An 18,884-nucleotide genomic window follows, 5' to 3' on the forward strand; every position below is an offset into this window, starting at 1 on the left:
TGTCTATTCATGCATGTATCTCAAAAACCTGTTATGAAGAAACACAGTTTTGATAAAAAACACATCCAAGGACATTGTTTTGATATGACTTGGTGCCCATGATATGTATCAAAATATAGACTTGAATGTATACTGTATTATAAAAAAGAAATTGAGTTATTACCATCTACCGTTACAGAGTAAATCACAGTTGAAACTTGCTTAGTCATATACAATAAACCTCACAATAGTGAACAAAATAGTCATGACAGGTCTAACTCATTGTAAAAGCGTCTTTTATTTTTTACGACTACTAACATAATAAAATGATAAATATTACAGAAAATAAATAGGCCTACATACAAAACAGTTACTCCTCCCCTAGCTCTGATCCATAGCTCTAAATGCGCATTTAGAGCTATGGATCAGAGCTACTCCTCCCAAATGTCCCCAAACCCAGTCCTTGACGGTGTGTGTGTGTGAGTTAACCTGACTCCGCCATATGGGGCAGCAGAGTGTACACTGTGTTCCCCCCTCCTGCTCCCATCTGGGAACTCTCAGGCAGACTTGATGCCCGGCCACAAAACGGCCTGGCCAATCAGCAGCAGCTTCTAGCAACTTCTAGCAGCAGCTTCTAGCTTCTACTAGCTGCTGCTGATTGGCCAGGCCGTTTTGTGAGCAACTTCGCTTCTAGCTGCTGCTGATTGGCCAGGCCGTTTTGTGGCCGGGCATCAAGTCTGCCTGAGAGTTCCCAGATGGGAGCAGGAGGGGGGAACCCAGTGTACTATGTGTGAGTAGGCTAAATAAAAAAAACACCCAAAAACTGCCCCCCCCCCTGAAATGAATGAATGAATCCGGTTCAGTGTCGGAGAACGCCATCGCAGTCTTGACTCTTCATCCTCCTCCTCCTCCTCCTCATCTGATGCCAGTTCTAAATATATAAAAAGAAATAAACATTTTAGCTGTAGTCAGTGCACGCTACTATTACATGGCGTTTTACCCGGCTGCTGGCGATCAATGATTTTATTGTGCAGTGTCTTTGTGGGCCGAGTCGTGGCATGACAAATACAAATAGATGCTTGTATAAGTAGTATCACGATAAAATAATATGGCAACGTTAGAATGAAACACCAATGAGTGATCGGTGGTAATGTAGCTAGCTGCCCAGGGTATATCCAGCACCATTGCGTCGCAATCATCCAGCAACATTGGTACTGGCTATTGCCCGGGCTTGTGGCCCGGCCAATAGCCAGTACCATTTGTGCAGTGTTTGTTAGCAACTACTACTAGCCAACAGCCAGTGGAATGTGGTGACGTGATGGTGCTGGATATACGCTGGGCAGCTACATTACACGCGATCACTCATTGGTGGTGTCATTCTAACGTCGCCATATTATTTTATCGTGATACTAATTATACAAACATCTATTTGTATGCCACGATGCCACGATTCGGCCCACAAAGACACAGTACAATACATTCATTTGATCAGATGTTTTTGTTAGCTACGTCGATCACCTATAGTACCGACCCTTGTTATATATTCTCCGACTATGCATGTCACGATGACTAAACCAGTTAGATCTATCCATATATGGTTCTACCACATCTATCTGATATCAGCACTAGGTCGGCTCGGGCCAAATATAGGGATCGTCTTACTAGACATGTCATATTAGGGCATTTTCGAATACAATAAAATTACCTTTTAGCGAAGGCATCAGCCTTGGTGGTAACTCCGGTGGGGAGAAGAAAAAACATTGCGCACACGTGTAATCCGCGAGGGTGGATGTTGCAGCCCGGCCAACGGTCTGGGACTGGAGAATGCCACTGGACACGGATGGATCATTTTTCAGATTGTTTTTTTTGCGGCGACTGCAAACCTGGCTGAAAAACTCTTCCTCCAGTGCCCACCTCGGAGGAGTCAACCAACCCCCCTGTTCACTGGGGGCTGGGCGTCAGTTTCCAATAGGAAAGCATACACGTGTGTCACGTGACACGGGAATTCTGGGAAATGTAGTTGATATTTATGCTCAATACTATATACAGAGGTGCGGACCGAATTAATATATTGGTATTAATAAAAAAAGAGAACTACGGAAAATCACGTACAGGGCAGAAAAGACTAATGCAAAACTCCACGTGTTTTCCAGTAGTAATCTGTCTAAGGGTTAAGAACTTCTTAAGAACGGTTGGCGCATGAGGCCCAATGGGCCTCATGCGCCAATAATTTCCTAACTTTTCCTCTTACATTTCTTCCTAAGTGAATTCCTAAGAGAAGTCCAGTCAGATTCATGAAACGTTCTTAAGTAGGCAGAATTGTTCGTAAGCATGTTCTTATGATGATGAATCCAAATCCTCGTAACTTGAAGGGGTGTGCCAGTTCATTCAAATTATCATAGGTAGACACCCCATATATCCTAATTAGCATCCTAATTACCATAGGGAACCGCCCCACCAATCCCATATAAGGCATTGGGAATTCACTTTCCTACCTGTGTTCACCCAGGTGGGTGTGGTTTTGCATGACTCCATGGCCTTGCCTGCAGTCACACCTGTGTGTGATTGCAGCACACAGAAATCACAGGACCTCACACATAGAAATAAAGTTGAGTGAAGTCAAGAATACCTAAACTAAAGTCTAAATATGGTGGAACACCAGACTCCAAACATTAAAAATCAATAATACTGTGGAGGTACTGAAGTGAACAGAAATTTTCATATTTTCAATATTTCAATATTTTCAATATTCATGAATGTATTTTATTATTTATCTCACAATAGTCAACTTGGGGGGGGGGGGGGGGGGGGGGTGATTGCGGGTGGGGTGGGGGTTATGTGGTGGGTATGGTGTGTTTGTTTGGGTTGGGTTGTAAACTCTAAACCAGTGGTTCTCAAACATTTTCATGTCAAGGACCCCCAAATTGACATGCATTCTGCAGACCCCCATAGGAAATATTTTCTGCTAGGGAAATGTTTTGAAGATTTATTAAAATGTTTCGAAAATAGCCGATCTACAAGCTCAAAATGGGCAGTAATGGGACGCGTTTGTGAGCTTGTAGATTGGCTATTTTCAAAGTATAAAATGAGATTAAAGTGGTAAAATGTTCCATATTTTGCTGTGGACTGCCTGGAACTTCCTCAAGGACCCCTTGAGGTCCTCAGACCAAACTTTGAATATCATGCAGATGGCGCTGTTTTTCCTTTATGTTTTCAGATTGCACTTAAGAAAGAAAAAGGCACCCTAAGGGTGCTCTACAGTGTGCGTAGATTCTGTTCTTACCTACGAACAAATCACAGCTAAGAAAAGATTGAGGGATCCCAAAACCTTCTTAAAAACTTCCTAAATGGGTCTAAGAACAAATTTCCTCTTAAGAACTTCTTAAGAACGGTTGGCGCATGAGGCCCATTGTCTTTAGTAATGTACATAAGTACATCATCATCAGACTTAAATGTAAATGTCAAAAATATTGGCTCCATGTTTTGTAGCTATTGTAGAAATATACCTTCAATGTAAAATGTTCTAATCATGTGTATTTGATTTAATTTTTAACCAAATAGCCAATGTTACATTGAGGTGCCCACTATTCATGTTACCGATACACTATGATGGTCTTGATGTAAGCCTAGTGTAATAACTGCTGTGCGCATTAGATACAGGTAGCAATTATCTTATTTATTAATTTCTATTTGTTGTCTTTGTTACAGACTCCAGAATACAGACCTTTCACAGAGTTCTAGCACTTCCGTCAGCCAGCCCAATATGGACCATGAAACTAAAGACACTACGGATTCTAAACAACACATCGAGGGGGTGGGTACAGCTGTTTATGTGTCAGGTGATGAGCAGTCGGTGGTAGACGATAAAGCACATTAGTTTGTAACAACTTGTGTCCCAGCATGCCTATTCTGGGGGGAACATTAGCCAAAAATAGCAGATCTTCAAGCATTTAGATCAGCTATTTTTTGTGAAGAGATTTTGAGAGAGAAAAAATCTGTCTGTTTTTCTGTGTGTTAATGTCTGTTTTCAGGCTAATCAGGATACTCCTGCTGAGCAGGCCCTCGAGGGAGTCTCAGAGGGGAACAGCACCGCTGGGAACTGCCAGCTCTCTGATGACATGAAAGGTGAGAAGCTGCGGGGTATTCCACCCAATTATATTAGCACATCTATGGTATGGAGTCACCCCACTCTGACACTGACACTGGTCAAGACCAGGCTTTTCTCCTCAGATTTTGTAATAATCAATTCAATCTATTAGTCGGATTAACCACTTAAGCCCTATTCAAGTGATTGCCATGCAACACATGAGCTTATAGAGCTGATATTTTTGAGTGGTCCAACCACTCCCTTACGGAGCTGTGGGTGGCTGGCTGGCTGGGTTGCTGGGTGGGTGCCTGGGTGGGTATGAGCATGAAAACAGCATGGTTGTTTTTCACCACCTGTGCACAACCTAACACACACAAACACACACGCACATATTAACTGTGTATATATGATGATTCCGGGTGTGCCAGTACAGCTATACAAAGATAATGGTGGAGAGACCTTGGGCTCTGTTTTCGTCCATGCCAAACCCCTTATCCTTAAACGTCTTTGCCTAATTTTACTATTTTGAAAATCATTTTTGAATAGTTCAACTAGCCGATCTACATCGACACGTTGTGAGCTTGTAGCTATTTTAACTATTCAATAGTAAAAAACAAAAAAAGGCAAAGAAGTTTAGGGATAAGGGGTTTAGCTCTCCCACAGCCTCCATGAAGGTATATATAATTATATGAAGTTATGAATTTCATTAAAAAGTGGATCAAAATGCAATATCCAGGTACCAGGAGAGTACCCATTTATCAGCCTCAATTCTATACTGTTCCAGTTCATTTCTTTGTGTCACCACTTCCAATTTCACTTGTTTAGTTTGTATCCTGTGTGAGTTCTCTCTCCTGATTGGATAAAATTCAATGGTATCCTGACCTGAAAATGCAATTTCTGTTTACTAAAGAGCATATCAAAGTTTTATTGTTGGGTTCTTTTTTCAACTCCAGGCCAAATGCCACCATTGAAGCCTCCATCGACATGGACATCTGAAGCAATCAAGGAACTGAAGGCCAAGCTTCGACTGGAGAAGGACAGCGTGGTGACGATATACAGAGGGGACATCATAACAGTACACGTTCCTACCGTCCCTGAGGGGAAACAAGTTTGTTGGGAGTTTGCTACAGATGGTTATGACATCGGCTTCGGTGTATATTTTGACTGGACTCCTGTCACCAGCCGGTCTATCACAGTCCACATCAGCGAATCGAGCGATGACGAAGATGAGGATGACCTTGAAGGTCAGTGTGTGTCGGCCGCATGTCATTATCGTAAAAAATGGCAGATCGACAAGACCTAGGCTTAAGTGGTTAACACTTGATTCTGTCACAATTTACCAACATAAAAGTGTGTAGATATGTGTCTCTGCCTGGTATATTTGTTAGTTTTCTTGAATTGTTGGTATGTGCTTTGTGCTGCAGGGCCCATCAGTAGCGGAGATGTTGAGAAGGGCTCCAAAACAGTGTCCAACTCCAACCTCGGTGAAATCTTGCCCGTCTACCGCCAAGATAGCCACTTGATGGTGCACGGCGGCAGTCATGAATTCCCTGGTGAGGGCACTTACCTCCTGAAGTTTGATAACTCTTACTCACTTTGGAGAAATAAAACACTGTACTACAGAGTATATTATAGTGCCTGAGAAGAATCTTATTCCCTATTGTCTATGAATGTATGATATACAAGAACTATGATTCCAAGAACTATAAACTATTTTTTGATTCCACACATGGTAAAAGAGAGAATATTATCTAATGGTTAGCAATAGGCACATCTATTTTTTACCACTATCGGCTTGTATCGCCCCAGGGGCCACATTTTCCCACTTACCGATAGATATTTTCTGAAACATTTCATATAATGTATACGTGCCATGTCTCCGTGTATGTACTGTGCATTTAGGTAAAATGTCTATCATAAAGTAAATTATATATTGTCGTAAGCCATAACATTTTTATTTTCTGAAAGCAGCGATCAGGGAACCCTTGACACATGCATGCATCAGATGCACTGTTCTAAAGTCATGGGTGTTGATTTATCTCGCTGAGACAGTCAAGTCAGTGTTAATTTAACTCTCCTTGTTAAATTAACACTCAGCACTTGGGGATTGTTTTTGTTTCCTGTATGTTCCCTTTTTTATGATTCTTAAGTTCATTCTGTTCCTGTCATTTGCATTTATGCAACTGCATTCTTGCTGATCGTTTTCTAAAGTCTGTGTGAAATCCAACCATGTTTGTTTAATTTCATATAAATGGTGTGCAGAGCAAGGCCAATGTTTTAACGTTTTTAATGTACTTTCTTTGTAATTATTGTCGTTAAGACACAAGATAAAAGTCTGTAAGGATGTTGAATGTGTTGGAGGAGGTTTTACGGGTTGACCAGAGAGGTTCACAACCTGTCTATTATGACACAAATAAAAGCCATCCCTTAACACATGACATGAAGCTGGTGTTATGTAATATTAATTCAATATTTACATTTGACTTGCCCCCACTTAGCTTATTTGTTTTGAGTGAGGGATCTGATTTTAACCACAGTTCAGCCACAGGATGTCTTTCAGATTATTAACTCAATGTTTTTTATCCACAAATGTAAATCAAAGTCACTGCATTTGTATATCCCCTGTGCATTGGACATATTTTGTAATGTCCAGTCCTAATTTGTCCTGATTTCCAAAATCAATGCTTTTACCTCATTAAATCACTGTGTGTGCATGTTTCCAAAGATTTCTTGCTGATTTCCAATGCTTTTGCTGCTAAATGTTGTGTAGAATATAAACAACTGATTCAATGCTTCCCATGTCTGCTGTACTATATTGTTTTAAATGTTACATATTTATCCTGAAATTCTTTTCCATAATAAAGAGGAAAATTATTGTATAGTTTTCTGAGTTACATATGGTATTTATTTTTTTGTTACCCATTTAGGGATGAAGACCATGAATTGTGTTTCAAAGAAAATATGCCCACTTCATTTGAGAAATGAAGATTACAGCAGCTTCAACTCTTATCCAGAATTAGAAGCTGCTCCAAGTTAGTCCCGTGTGTTTCCATTAAAGTCTGACTGGGGGATTGATGTAATTGTTACAGAGCTGGTGATGAAAACACATTACGTTTTTAGCTCTCCCTAAAGGCTGTAGGCAGCCAGCAACACTGAATCACATTTAGGCAAGGGGAGCTTATTATAGGACACAAGAGCATTAAGACAAAAGGCAACAGAAAAATATAACAGATTAAAAAAAATATATATATATATATATATAAAATAAGAATATACAATATGCATGTAGTGCAAAAACTCAAAGGTTTGGCCTAGTAGTGATATAAAGACTGGGCAACAACTGCATTCAATAAAACCCTAACCACACCAAAGGGTCAAGACGGTTTTAGCGTTGTCCCTGCGGTGTGATATGAGACGTTGACCCTAGTGATTCAACGCATGGAATTCAATGGCGAAAACCACACCAAAGGGTCAATATGGTTTTAGCGTTAACTCCTTGCAACCGTTTGGACCCAAGGAAGTGCATGCTGACCCTTTGGTGTGGTTAGGGCTTTAAGGTTCACCTCAGGCCCACATAAATGGACTTCCATTGTTGTAGCTCAACTACCTATCCTATTGGTTGTTTAGAATGATTAGCGCAGGTGAGGCAATTATGGCCCTCCTACAAATAACACTGGGTAACTTGAGGTAGGTTGAAAATAACATTCATTGAGCTATAAGACCACACAGTCCATACTGCGTAGCTGTAACTTCACTTTGGAAGTCGTCATGAGTCCTTTAAATTTCTTCGCTCTTTGGTCCATCGCTAATGCTCCCCGCCAGTTTGTTGGGTAAGTAACAACAGCATTTCAAAATGTGGTGGTGTTAGGTAGTAGTTAAACCTTTTCATTAAAAGTTTGTTCATATCTCTCCCTGCAGTAATTCCAAAAGGAGTTTACAAGTCGTCCTTCCACTGCCTCTCCCCAAACATTTGGTTATATTTGGTCTTGGAGAGTGGGCCTCCATATCCTCCGTATCTGTGGAGGTTCAGATTGGTGGAAAGACCCAACATATTGGGACACTGTCACTGCAAAACAGGCAAGGTTGGCCAGTGGTTCTCAATGTGGGGTTTGGGGGCCCACAGAGGTCCTTGACTGGATTACAGGGTCCCCAGCTGAGTTGGTTAATGGCATCAAATTCAATGAATAATTTTAGGCTATAGCATAGGCCTATGTGAGCACAGATGTTGCACACAGAACATGGCTGCTCTACAAGCTCAGTGACGCTGTTGTGAGCTTGTAGATCAGCTATTTTCAAAAAAGATATTGTAATGTGAAAACCATAACGAGACAAATCTTGTATGGGGGTCCCCAAAATATGAGGTGGGAAAAGTTTGAGAACTGCAGTAGGCATGTTTGCATTTAAATTTGTTTCAAATGAAGCACATCCACTGTAAAATCCTGAGGGTGTACAATATTGAACCAAATGGACCATCTTGGAACACAAGATTTAACTGTTTAGTGTACACTGTACAGTTTCCTTTGAATTAAAGTGGCATGTTTGACTCCCAATAAAGCTGGTCTCTCACTTGGGGTGGTGATTGGGACCCCGCAGTTGTGGCAGCGGAGGAAGCGAGCAGAGGAGTTTATGGGAAGATCAAGCTTAAAGTTTGCAGAGAGGTAACATGGATATTCCTTTCCCCTGTATTGAAGTCTACAGCAGCGATTCCCAAGCTGTGAGGATTTTGTAGTTTGGGGGGGGGGGGGGGCAAATAATTGGCAAAACATTTTAGATGATACAAATTGTATCTGGGCAAAAAAGTAATGTCATTTTTGTATATTGTTTTTAATATATATTCTTACTAACTTAAAGTATATTCTTAGTTTCATTGATTCAAGCTGTAACTCAATCGATTAATATGATCATTAAATGGTGCATTTATATAGCGCTTTTAACCAAAGCACTTTACATAGATTGCATTACATTCACCCTTTCACTCACCCATTCATACACCAATGGTGAAGGGGTTCAGTGTCTTGCTCAAGGACACTTCGACAGTAACTCGGGGTGAGCCCGGGTTCGAACTAGGAACCTTGCGGATCCCATCCGGCTGTTCTTCCGGAGACTACCCCTGAGCCACTGCCACCCGCATCATTAAACTCTACCCCTGAGCCACTGCCGCCCGCATCATTAAACTCTACCCCTGAGCCACTGCCACCCGCATCATTAAACTCTACCCCTGAGCCACTGCCGCCCCGCATCATTAAAATAAACTCTCTCTGAAAATTCACAAGTGTTTTACTGCAACCACTTTCAAGATATTAAAGTGGAACACCTGTCTGTACTCTTGGACACAATGTGTGATTCAATAACGATTCCATTCCTTACACTGAATTCTCACCAACCACAGGATAAAACTGCCTTCATCAGCAGTACGCCAATGGTACAAGGCAAAAAACGTACAAGGACACGTCTATTCCCAGAGCAGCAACTGGTAGAACTTTCCCAAACACTGGACACAACTCTGGTGAGCAGACTTTTTTTTTTTTGTATTCAAATTTTAATATTTATCTTGAACTTAATTGCATCTTAATGTAAAACACTGTTTCTCAATGTGGCATCCACCATTGAGGTGTTTTGTGAGTTAAATGATTGATTGGTGGTACCGAATGGACCCAAGTCTGTAACTCTGAGCGTGAAATGGACCCGCAAGTCCATTTGTACACTCACTTAAATGAACATTGAGGGTTTTACTGTAAAATTGTATCAAATGTTTGTCTGTGGCCTGATCCGTAATGATGCTTACACCCTCAAACATGTATATATTTCTTTATTGACTTATTTTGCAAGGACGCTCTGAGTCTTGTTCATTTGGATTTTTGTGTGTGTGCGTGCTACCGACAGAAATCTCCCCCCTCGCATTTGGGAGACAGTGTTTGCCATTCTGAGTTTCAAGCTGACAGAACAACTCCAACCCATGACTCCACTTTGGCAAGTGATCAGCGTCTTACTTGGCCACGGGTAAGGAAGACTCTGGTAAATAACATTTAATATTACTGTAGTCATGTGGGCTGAATAACTGATTCTTTGTTTTTGTCCTTCCATGATCCATCTATTTAAAGGATACGACTGCTGGAATTGCAAGGAGAGGCCAGACCATGTGTAGTTCAATAATTGAAGGCACGGAACAAGGTCCAAGCCCCAAGAAAATTAAGATCTTTGTTGGAGGAACGAGAAGAAAAATCAGAGAGAACCCGGAGCATGAAGGAGATTCCAAACTGGAAATTAAAAAGTGTGAGAACCGCTCTCTAAAGGAAAACCTAGTGGGCGCAGACTGTCTATCAGTGTGTCCATCAGCACGCTGGAGACATGGCATGTGTTTGACTGATCATCATACAGCCGTTGTTATTGGAGGGGAGACGTCGGCGACCAGTCAAACTCACTGCAAGGATTCTCTGTGGAAGCTTGACACAGGTAGGTTAATTAATGTATTTTTTTATTCTATACATTTTCCATGATGGAAATTTCTTTCCCACTGGCTCGCGCGCACACACACAGATGGCAGATAATTCAACAGTCTTTTTCAACCATGTAAAAGACAACTAGTGTGTGTGTGTGTTCAGTAAAAGGTCACCCCAAAGATCATACTGTGTATCGTAAGACGGCTACATTTAGATATTTTGTTAGTGCTTGGTGTGAATTAATGCATGGCTTTTGTATCTTCCTCAGATAATGACCACTGGGTCCCCATGAATTCCTCTGCCTCTGGACCTATACCACCTCCTGCCACTGGCCACTCTGTAACCTATGACCCTGAATCCAACTTGGTCTATGTGTATGGTGGCTTGGGGGAGGGACACAGATTCAGTGACCTCTACATTCTAAATACTCTGAGCTGGAAATGGGAGCTTGTCGCTGTGAGTTTGTCACAAAAGATAAACATTGCGGTTACTTACGTACTTTAGTAATAGTAGCTAGCAAATGTTTCTATTCACCACTTGAGCCTGATTTATACTTGGTCTCACAACATATTGCATTGTGAGCTTGTAGGTCTGTTTTGGAAAATATATTTGCCTATAGTAACATGCCCAAAATGGGGACACTAGTTTTTACGTGCATATTCCCTCTTAGGCAGCTGGAAACATTCCTTGTTTGGCTCATCACACTGCAGTCGTCTACAACAAAGAACTGTATGTCTTTGGTGGTGTCCAGCCAAGACGTGGTGCTAAAACAGGCTTGATCCCCAGTGATGCTCTTTACATCTTTAACCCAGAATTTAAACTCTGGTACAAGCCCATCATAGAGGGGAAACCACCTCTGTCTAGGCTTGGGTAAGTTGACACAATGTCATGAGGTGATGTTGCCATTTTTTTTTTTTTTTTTAAGATTATTTGATAAATAATCATGTATTGAGCAGGCACTCGATGACTCTCCTCTCGAAGAAGCTGTTTGTCTTTGGTGGCCGGAAGACTGCAACCTACCTCAATGATCTCCACGTTCTAGACCTTGGTAAGGTAGAGAGGCATGTCGTGTTTTTCACAGCAATCCTTCATCTTCACACTAATTTTATCTTTTCTTTTTTTTTTTTTGATTAAAGCTTTTATGGAGTACACTGCTGTGAAATATGAGAACATGCCACCACTGCCACGGGGGTGAGTATGTAATTCAACCTTGACAAATGCTATTGCAATGCCCATCTGTATTTTCTTTCTAGGACAGACTTGCTTGTACTACATGGCACGCAAGCGTACCACACAAGATGTCTGTTCAGTGACAAAATCACTTTGTTTCGGAAATAATTGTGCCGGTATTTGTATTTTTTTTTATTTTTTAACGGTGCAAGTACATTGTATTTATATAGCACTTTGAGGTCTCAAAGTGCTTTACATGCAGTGAAAATACAAAACTGTATATAAAGCAGATTAAAAATGCTGTACAATTCAGCTCAAACAAGACGACAATACAAGCGTCAAATGGATCATAAATCAATAAAGTCGAGATGAACCATCCACAAACGCCCCCTAGGTGTGGCTCGCAGACTAGGGGGCGAGCTGTGTGGGATTAATGTTGAAAATCACAGGATAGATGTGATAGATGCCAAATGTCTTGAGTGCTGCCAGTAGGCCAATGAAGTAAATCCCAGGTTTTATGTTTATTTATTTTTATACTTAAACATTTGACTTATATACTCTAAATCAATGAAGAGGCAAGTGACTCCATATGCAGAGGTCAATATAATGTCATTAATCTGAGATCCACATAGTAGCCAAGCTGTTATTAGACCCAGTCTTGGTGATTGCTATAAATTTTAAGACTGGTGTTGGAGGAATATTATTGATCCAGGTGTTGGAATATTATTGACCCAGGTGATATATTTTGACAGCTTCCATGCAGCACTTCCAGTGTCAAACAACAGGATTCTGATCAGTGGAGGCTCAAGTTCTATTGGAACTCTACAGGATGTTCATGTCTTCAATATAGGTGAGGATTGTTGCTTAACCCTTTCTCTCAGATGGCAGAATACTGTATACTGAAAGTGTTAACTTTCAGAGTCTAACATTCCTGATTTTTACGGTCTACTTACTCATTGACATAATATTCCTGATTTAGCTGTCCATCACTTACTCCTTGTGTTGAGCATATTGTTGTCGGGCAGAAACCTTGTATGTCCAAAACGTGACTTTTCTCGCGATGTGAGCTTGTAGATCGGCTTTTTGCTATATTTGCACAACATTGTCATGATAAATGGGGCATTTATTAAACAGAAAAATATTAATTGGAGATGCGATATATATATATATATATATATATATATACACAGCAACAATATACTGCATGTCTTAACTAAATGATTCGGTCCGTTAGGATTTTAATTATGGTTTTAATATACTTGACAATTTATAACAACACCATGGTTTTAATATACTTGACAATTTATAATCACAACACTATTCATTTTCTGAGTCGCTGGGTTTCTTGTATCAATAGCTGATATATTTTAGTAGACTGTAACACTTTATTTTCCTTCTCAGACACCAACATGTGGACTTCATTAATCGCATCACCTCTTAGCTCCAAACCTCGTGCTGGACACAGTCTCATCCATCTGAGCACAGCCATCCTTACAGATGATGAGAAGCGGAGGCGAAATGAGAAGTGGAGGAAGAACAAGCTTGTGGACATCGAGTGCAGGGTCTTGGTGTTTGGTGGATCAGATGGCTGTGGACTATACAATGATGCCTTAAAGTGTCATGTAGAGATTCCTCTATAATTATGTATATGTATTTTAGTGTTTTATTGCATTGTTTTTATGTGATATTTATTTGTAAGAAATAAAATTTACAGTACTTTTAACCTGGATTGATGGATTATTGGATAGATAACAAGAGGGATTTTTTTTTTTTTTTTAACTAAAGCACACATTCATTTTAACATCTCAGCTTTTGTGTGCACCCAGACTGTTATATTGGGCTATAAGACTAATTGAAAGCCTGCCTGTGCTTCTGGTGGTTGACATTGTCTATGCATGAGGGGATAATTTCATGCATTAGGACTATTGGGACCCACTGAACCAGGGATGTGTTTTCAGTGATTCTAACATTATGCTGACTGGGCCTATATCTGGGGTGCACTGGCACCCAGATGTGTTTAAGTGAAATACCCCTTTCAATTAAGTGGGCTAGTTGGTCTTTTGGATGGACACAATAAGGTGACTTGCCTTATGAAAGTGCATGTTTGGCTGGATAATGGTTCTGTCTCATAGGCCTGCCTGCAGTTTATTGTGGCATTGGAAGAGCATTTTGTTCAGTCAAGCTAACTATGAAGTAATGGAATTTGCAGAGAGAATTACATTAAGGCTTTACATTCTCCCTGCATGAAGAGAGCGTGATTGGTCAAAAGACATCCAGGGGAAGTGCATACACTACAGTGGTTCTCAAAGTGGGGTTCAGGGCCTCTCTGGGTTCCTTGAGGATTGACTTTTACAAGTCTGTAAATGGTCAAATCACGTATACTTAAGACTATTTTTCTAATTTTATTTTGGTAAAAGTATATTTTACATGGAGGTGCCTACTCTTCTTGCATACCTTCAAATAAGGAATGCACCAGCCCGGAAGGCTGGCGTAAATGTCCGGGCACCTACTGTAGGCTGCTTAGCGTGTTGCGGGTTCAATTCCGCTCCTGATGACCTTTGCTGCATGTAACTCCCCATCTCTCTCCCAATTTCCTGTCAGTCTATCAAAGGCAGAAAAGGCCCCAAAAATATATTTAAAAAAAATAGGGATGCACTGATATCGTCCACACATCGGTATCAGCCGATATTTGACGTTATCGGTCAATATCGGTATCGACAAATAAAGCTGACATTAACCGATGGTAGTATAATCTATATTTATCTGTTTTTGATAAGCATCAATTTTGCACTGGCTACGTTGGGGTCTGTTACTTGCAGCCTACGAAGCTGTATTTCTGAACAGTTTGATTTTTTTCCCTGGCACAAAAGGGGAAAATAATAACCTTAAAAACTAAATGAATATCGGTGTCAGTATCGGCTGAATTGTTATTTTAAACATTGTATCGGTATCGGACAAGAATTTCCATTTCGGTGCATCCCTACTTCAAATGTAAAAGTTTGAGAAATACACAGCCCTACCAGTCTCAGGCAGAGAAAAGGCTGGGAACGAGGCCATAGCATGCACACACGCACGCACACACACCAAGCCATGTTGTAGAAAAAAGTTATGTATAAAACATCACATAAACCATTCACAATCTCTGGTTAAAATAAAATATGAAAATATACTTTTTCATATACTTTTATACACAAAGGCTACATTATTTCCACTGTGTCCCAACCATACACAATTGAGTCACAGGTATTATGCAGATTTATTTTCCTTTTTTTTTTAACCGCAAAACAACAAACATCAAATGTGTGATGTTCATGATTCACCAGGAGCCTGGATGCATGGCTTGGTTCCAGGCTTAAAATAATTAATCTCTATGGGAAAAATGAATGGGCTTTAAAATTGTGGAACCATAAAATGACCGCTGCTATGCCCTATTTGGCCAAGACAAAGGTCATTGATGACATCAGTGTGGAACATACAAATAGGTGAAAACAATTTCCCCATTTCCTTCGTGACAGAGATATTTACTTGATTTTTTTGTTTTTTGCATTTTCACTAAATGAACCCTTTTTGTTTCATACACCTGACCACCAGGGTAACATACAACATAAAATACATATTTTTGTCATGTAGACACTGAAACAGAATTACTATCAAAGGACTTTATTCTACAATGTACATTGTATGCAATACACATAACCAGACTATCGAGATCTCCGCATACTGATAAATCGGGTGACAATTTTTTGTGGTCTAGAGAGGGGTGGTAACAATTCGGAGAACAATTCGCAGAACCCTAATCCGGGTGATGGCAGTGGCCATAGCATAATAACCATTCACCAGTTCCCTTCACCGGCCATCCAAGCCCATACAATGAATCTACAATGTATCCAGGCTATAATTGGTAGGCAGAGATATCCGATCGTCTGGCTATGCAAGACTAATGACACACTTCTCACAATCTTAAGTACGCATATCAGCACTCAGCAGGTGTGTCTGGTTGGCAAGACGGATGGCTCACTTTGAAAGCTTCAACTTCCACCAACGTCTCATTAAGCCTTTTGATTGTTGGAAATTGCCCGACATTCACTTTGAACCTGTTGGAGACGTGACATTCATGGAAAAGTTACATTTTTGTTTGATGTGACATTCATGGAAAAGCAAAAATAAATATTAGAAACAAATGTACCAATGTTTATATTATCATTGAATAACTGGTTACCTTTCAGCATTGTACACTTGTGGGACTAGACAGATGTCAGCCATGGATATCTGAGAAGGAAGAACTTTGTTAATGGACCAAATTAAACTACAGCCATACATTAAACTAATTTATATGTTGTCAATGTTGTGCAGACACCTTGTATCTCCTTATCAAGTTTTATTTTTTCTTTCTAGTAAGGACCAATTACAATACGGTTGAAAATAGGTGAAGTGCTCCTTTAAGTCTTAATATGTATATAAAAATATGTATATACATATATAGCATACACTTGTTGCAAAACCTGGGTTACATATGTATTACCAATGAAAAGTATTAACTAATTTGATCCATTGTTTTTTTTGTTTTTTTGTTTTTGTTTTTTTCTGGAAAAGTAATGTAAAGTTTTGGACATACAAGGTTTCCACCCGACAGCAACGATATGTGAAGTATGTATGATTGTAATTCTGATATCATCCCCTCACCTCATCTCCTACACAGTATGTCCCAGCTGTCTCTTTCAGAATGGGCTCTAAAGCTGAGAATGTACACCAGGTTAGCCAAGTAATAAACGCCTCATGAGCAGACTGTCTAAAGTGATTTTTAAAGTAATGTTATAAAGGCAGTTCTCTACCCACCTTGAAAACCACGCTCTATGAAATGCTGTGCCCACTGCATCTTCTCTGCTCCTATCTTCTGGATAACATACAGATTCTGAAACACAATCAGGAAGCAGACAATGAACTCTGCAAGTCAAAAAGAAAACAACGCCATCCGTCAGCTATTTCTAATATTTTTGTAATTTCTCTATAAGGAGTTCATGTGTGTCTGATCCTATTATGAATCCTTCTACAGTACATACACTTATACTTGGCATTGCTTAATGTTAGATCTCCATCTAACAAAACTTTCATTTTTAATTACATAATTTGTTTGTGATAAACTGCCCCATGTCATGTGTTGTCATGACAACATAACTTTAAATGTGTCCTGAGAAAAGTCATTGATGTCATTGATCCCACCAAGACTTAACAAATACAGTACATACGGTATAATGAATGAATTAATGAATTAACACACTTTTCTCCCGCTACAACAAATCTCATTGCCGAAAGTAGCCCAACTCCAAGCTCATACCGCGGTGCGTTACGATCACGTAGATCGAATGTTCCCCCCAGAATAGTTACACTAGGGTTTAAGTGGTTAAGAGCAATTCATTGGCACATCCACCAGTGATGTACATTTAATGCTCATCAGTCTGGTGAAGAGCATTAATATGGAGGCAGTTTTTGGTTTGATTGGGAATCCATTTTACCACAGTGTCACCGTGCACTCACAGTGCACTCACCTGCAGAGGCTGTATTCCAGAGGCAATGATGTCACAGATCATTCGGACCTGTGCACGTTTCTTGGGGTCTGCGGGCAGAAGCCTGGGTCCTGGTCTGGTCTCCTCGATGTACTGGATCACAGCCAGCTGGGAGAGCAGAGAAAATGTTGAATCACACAGACAAATACTGAGTTTTAATTAACGCCTTCGGATTATAGAAATTTACCCTTTTTTCGTAATTAAATGAACACTACTAAGGCATTTTGTTGTGCTTTTATTGTTAAAAGCATTTTGAAGACTCACAGACTGAGACAGGGTGATGCCATCTATTTGCACAGCAGGCACTTGTTGCATCGGGTTTAATGCCTTATACTGATCCGTAAGCTTGAGTAGACAGAGAACATGAATATTACTACCACAGTTATTATACTTGTGATGTTTATGCAAATATTGTTACCTATTTATGTGGTGTGACACTAGATGAAGAATAGCAGTTATAAACGTGTGTGTGTGTGTGTGTGTGTGTGTGTGCGTGTGTGTGGGTGTGTGTGTGTGTGTGTCAGATTAGTAAATCTCATCAACTGTACCTGCTGACCTCCATCTTTGATTAGATTGACTGGAACATGGTCATAATCGATACCTTTGAGAGCAAAAGCTGGCACACATGACATTAAATATGGTTTTGTGTGTAAGTAAAAGGTGAGTATAGAGGCTCAGGCTATATAGCTTAAATTAATAATAAGGGGGGGGGGAACATATTACTGTACTTACCTATTCTAACCCTCCAAGAACAGGAGCTCCTGAAGTATCCATGAAGTACAGGCTAAACACAAAGCAAATGTTAAAACAAAGAAGATAGCACATTTTGAAAAACAAATGGTTAAATCAAAGTTATCCAGACGTTCACCTTATTGTTGGTCGCCATAGTTTTCTGACACACAACTTTCTGTGAATCAACTGCAACTATTATACTCTTTTTGCTGGAGAGCTGGAGAATAAAAGCATCATCTATCTGGCGACCAATAGCGTGTTCCTCTAAAATCCCTCCTCCCTATAGTTATTTGGTCAATGACTAAGCAATGTCTGGGGTTCATATGTTTCACATTAGCAGCCAGCAAGGCGTTCATAAAAATACAGCACACTGTCACTGACTGAGCAGTCACCTTAAGGCATGCAAAAGACACATGCATTGTAGTTGACTGCAGACCACGTTCCCTTGTGATGTATGATGTTGGTCGGGGTATCCAAAAAAAATAGTTGAAAGTCAACTTGAAACAGCCTAAACAGGCAGTATGAAAGTCGCCGATCAGTAACGGTAACGCGTGGTTTATTTCTTCCAGTGGTGTCGCGGTGTCGACGTCGTGCGCGAGAATCGCCGATCCACAAGCCCACAACAGTTCGCTGAAGCAAATCGTTGTGAACTTGAAGATTTGCTATTTTCGGCACGGGGACTTGACTATGCGTTTTCTCATATACTGTAGCCTGAGTTTAATACACTGACGTTTCTCTGTGTCAAGAACAGACCTTAAACTGCACAATAGCAACACTGTAGCTTTCCCACTTTTAGATCTCCCTAACTATCATCGGTGACAAAATGTTACACAATTTATTTTTGACCAAGTAATGAATGTTCAACACATAATCAACACCGATAAAAAAATATGTATAAATGGTTGTGTTGTT

The 18,884-nt window shown here is 40.2% G+C and overlaps 3 protein-coding genes across 6 annotated transcripts in view; 2 read left to right on the forward strand and 1 right to left on the reverse strand.

Annotated features, from left to right (window-relative positions):
* tmed8 (transmembrane p24 trafficking protein 8) overlaps nt 1-6,962 on the forward strand; it is an 11,116-nt gene extending 4,154 nt beyond the window's left edge. For both annotated transcript variants that reach the window (XM_079527231.1, XM_079527232.1), the window contains exons 3-6: nt 3,688-3,793; nt 4,011-4,104; nt 5,020-5,310; nt 5,491-6,962. In XM_079527231.1, the coding sequence (XP_079383357.1) occupies nt 3,688-3,793; nt 4,011-4,104; nt 5,020-5,310; nt 5,491-5,708 (709 nt within the window). In that variant the 3' untranslated portion in view covers nt 5,709-6,962. The remainder of the gene's footprint in view (nt 1-3,687; nt 3,794-4,010; nt 4,105-5,019; nt 5,311-5,490) is intronic.
* A 776-nt stretch (nt 6,963-7,738) lies between these two features.
* On the forward strand, nt 7,739-13,399 carry LOC306941649 (uncharacterized protein). The gene is made up of 12 exons (XM_079527230.1): nt 7,739-7,896; nt 7,985-8,143; nt 8,622-8,724; nt 9,456-9,572; nt 9,950-10,066; nt 10,168-10,519; nt 10,775-10,962; nt 11,177-11,376; nt 11,463-11,554; nt 11,643-11,697; nt 12,429-12,526; nt 13,078-13,399. Exons 1-12 carry the CDS (start codon nt 7,835-7,837, stop codon nt 13,314-13,316), a joined length of 1,782 nt encoding a protein of 593 aa, XP_079383356.1. The 5' UTR covers nt 7,739-7,834; the 3' UTR covers nt 13,317-13,399.
* A 1,815-nt stretch (nt 13,400-15,214) lies between these two features.
* gstz1 (glutathione S-transferase zeta 1) lies at nt 15,215-18,835 on the reverse strand. Of its 3 annotated transcripts, none has more exons than XM_079528560.1 (9): nt 18,365-18,835; nt 17,973-18,024; nt 17,789-17,856; nt 17,505-17,585; nt 17,223-17,348; nt 16,513-16,588; nt 16,360-16,412; nt 15,896-15,945; nt 15,215-15,770 (listed from the first exon to the last, which is right to left on the reverse strand). In XM_079528560.1, exons 1-9 carry the CDS (start codon nt 18,389-18,391, stop codon nt 15,650-15,652), a joined length of 654 nt encoding a protein of 217 aa, XP_079384686.1. In that variant the 5' UTR covers nt 18,392-18,835; the 3' UTR covers nt 15,215-15,649. The 3 variants fall into 3 exon arrangements, with proteins under 3 accessions (XP_079384686.1, XP_079384688.1, XP_079384687.1); XM_079528562.1 differs by lacking the exon at nt 18,365-18,835 and adding an exon at nt 18,116-18,345 and having other exon boundaries at nt 17,973-18,025; XM_079528561.1 differs by lacking the exon at nt 18,365-18,835 and adding an exon at nt 18,109-18,345.
* Between the last annotated feature and the right edge of the window lie 49 nt (nt 18,836-18,884).

Source organism: Electrona antarctica, assembly GCF_951216825.1.
Source record: "Electrona antarctica genome assembly, chromosome: 18".
Lineage (NCBI taxonomy): Eukaryota > Metazoa > Chordata > Actinopteri > Myctophiformes > Myctophidae > Electrona > Electrona antarctica.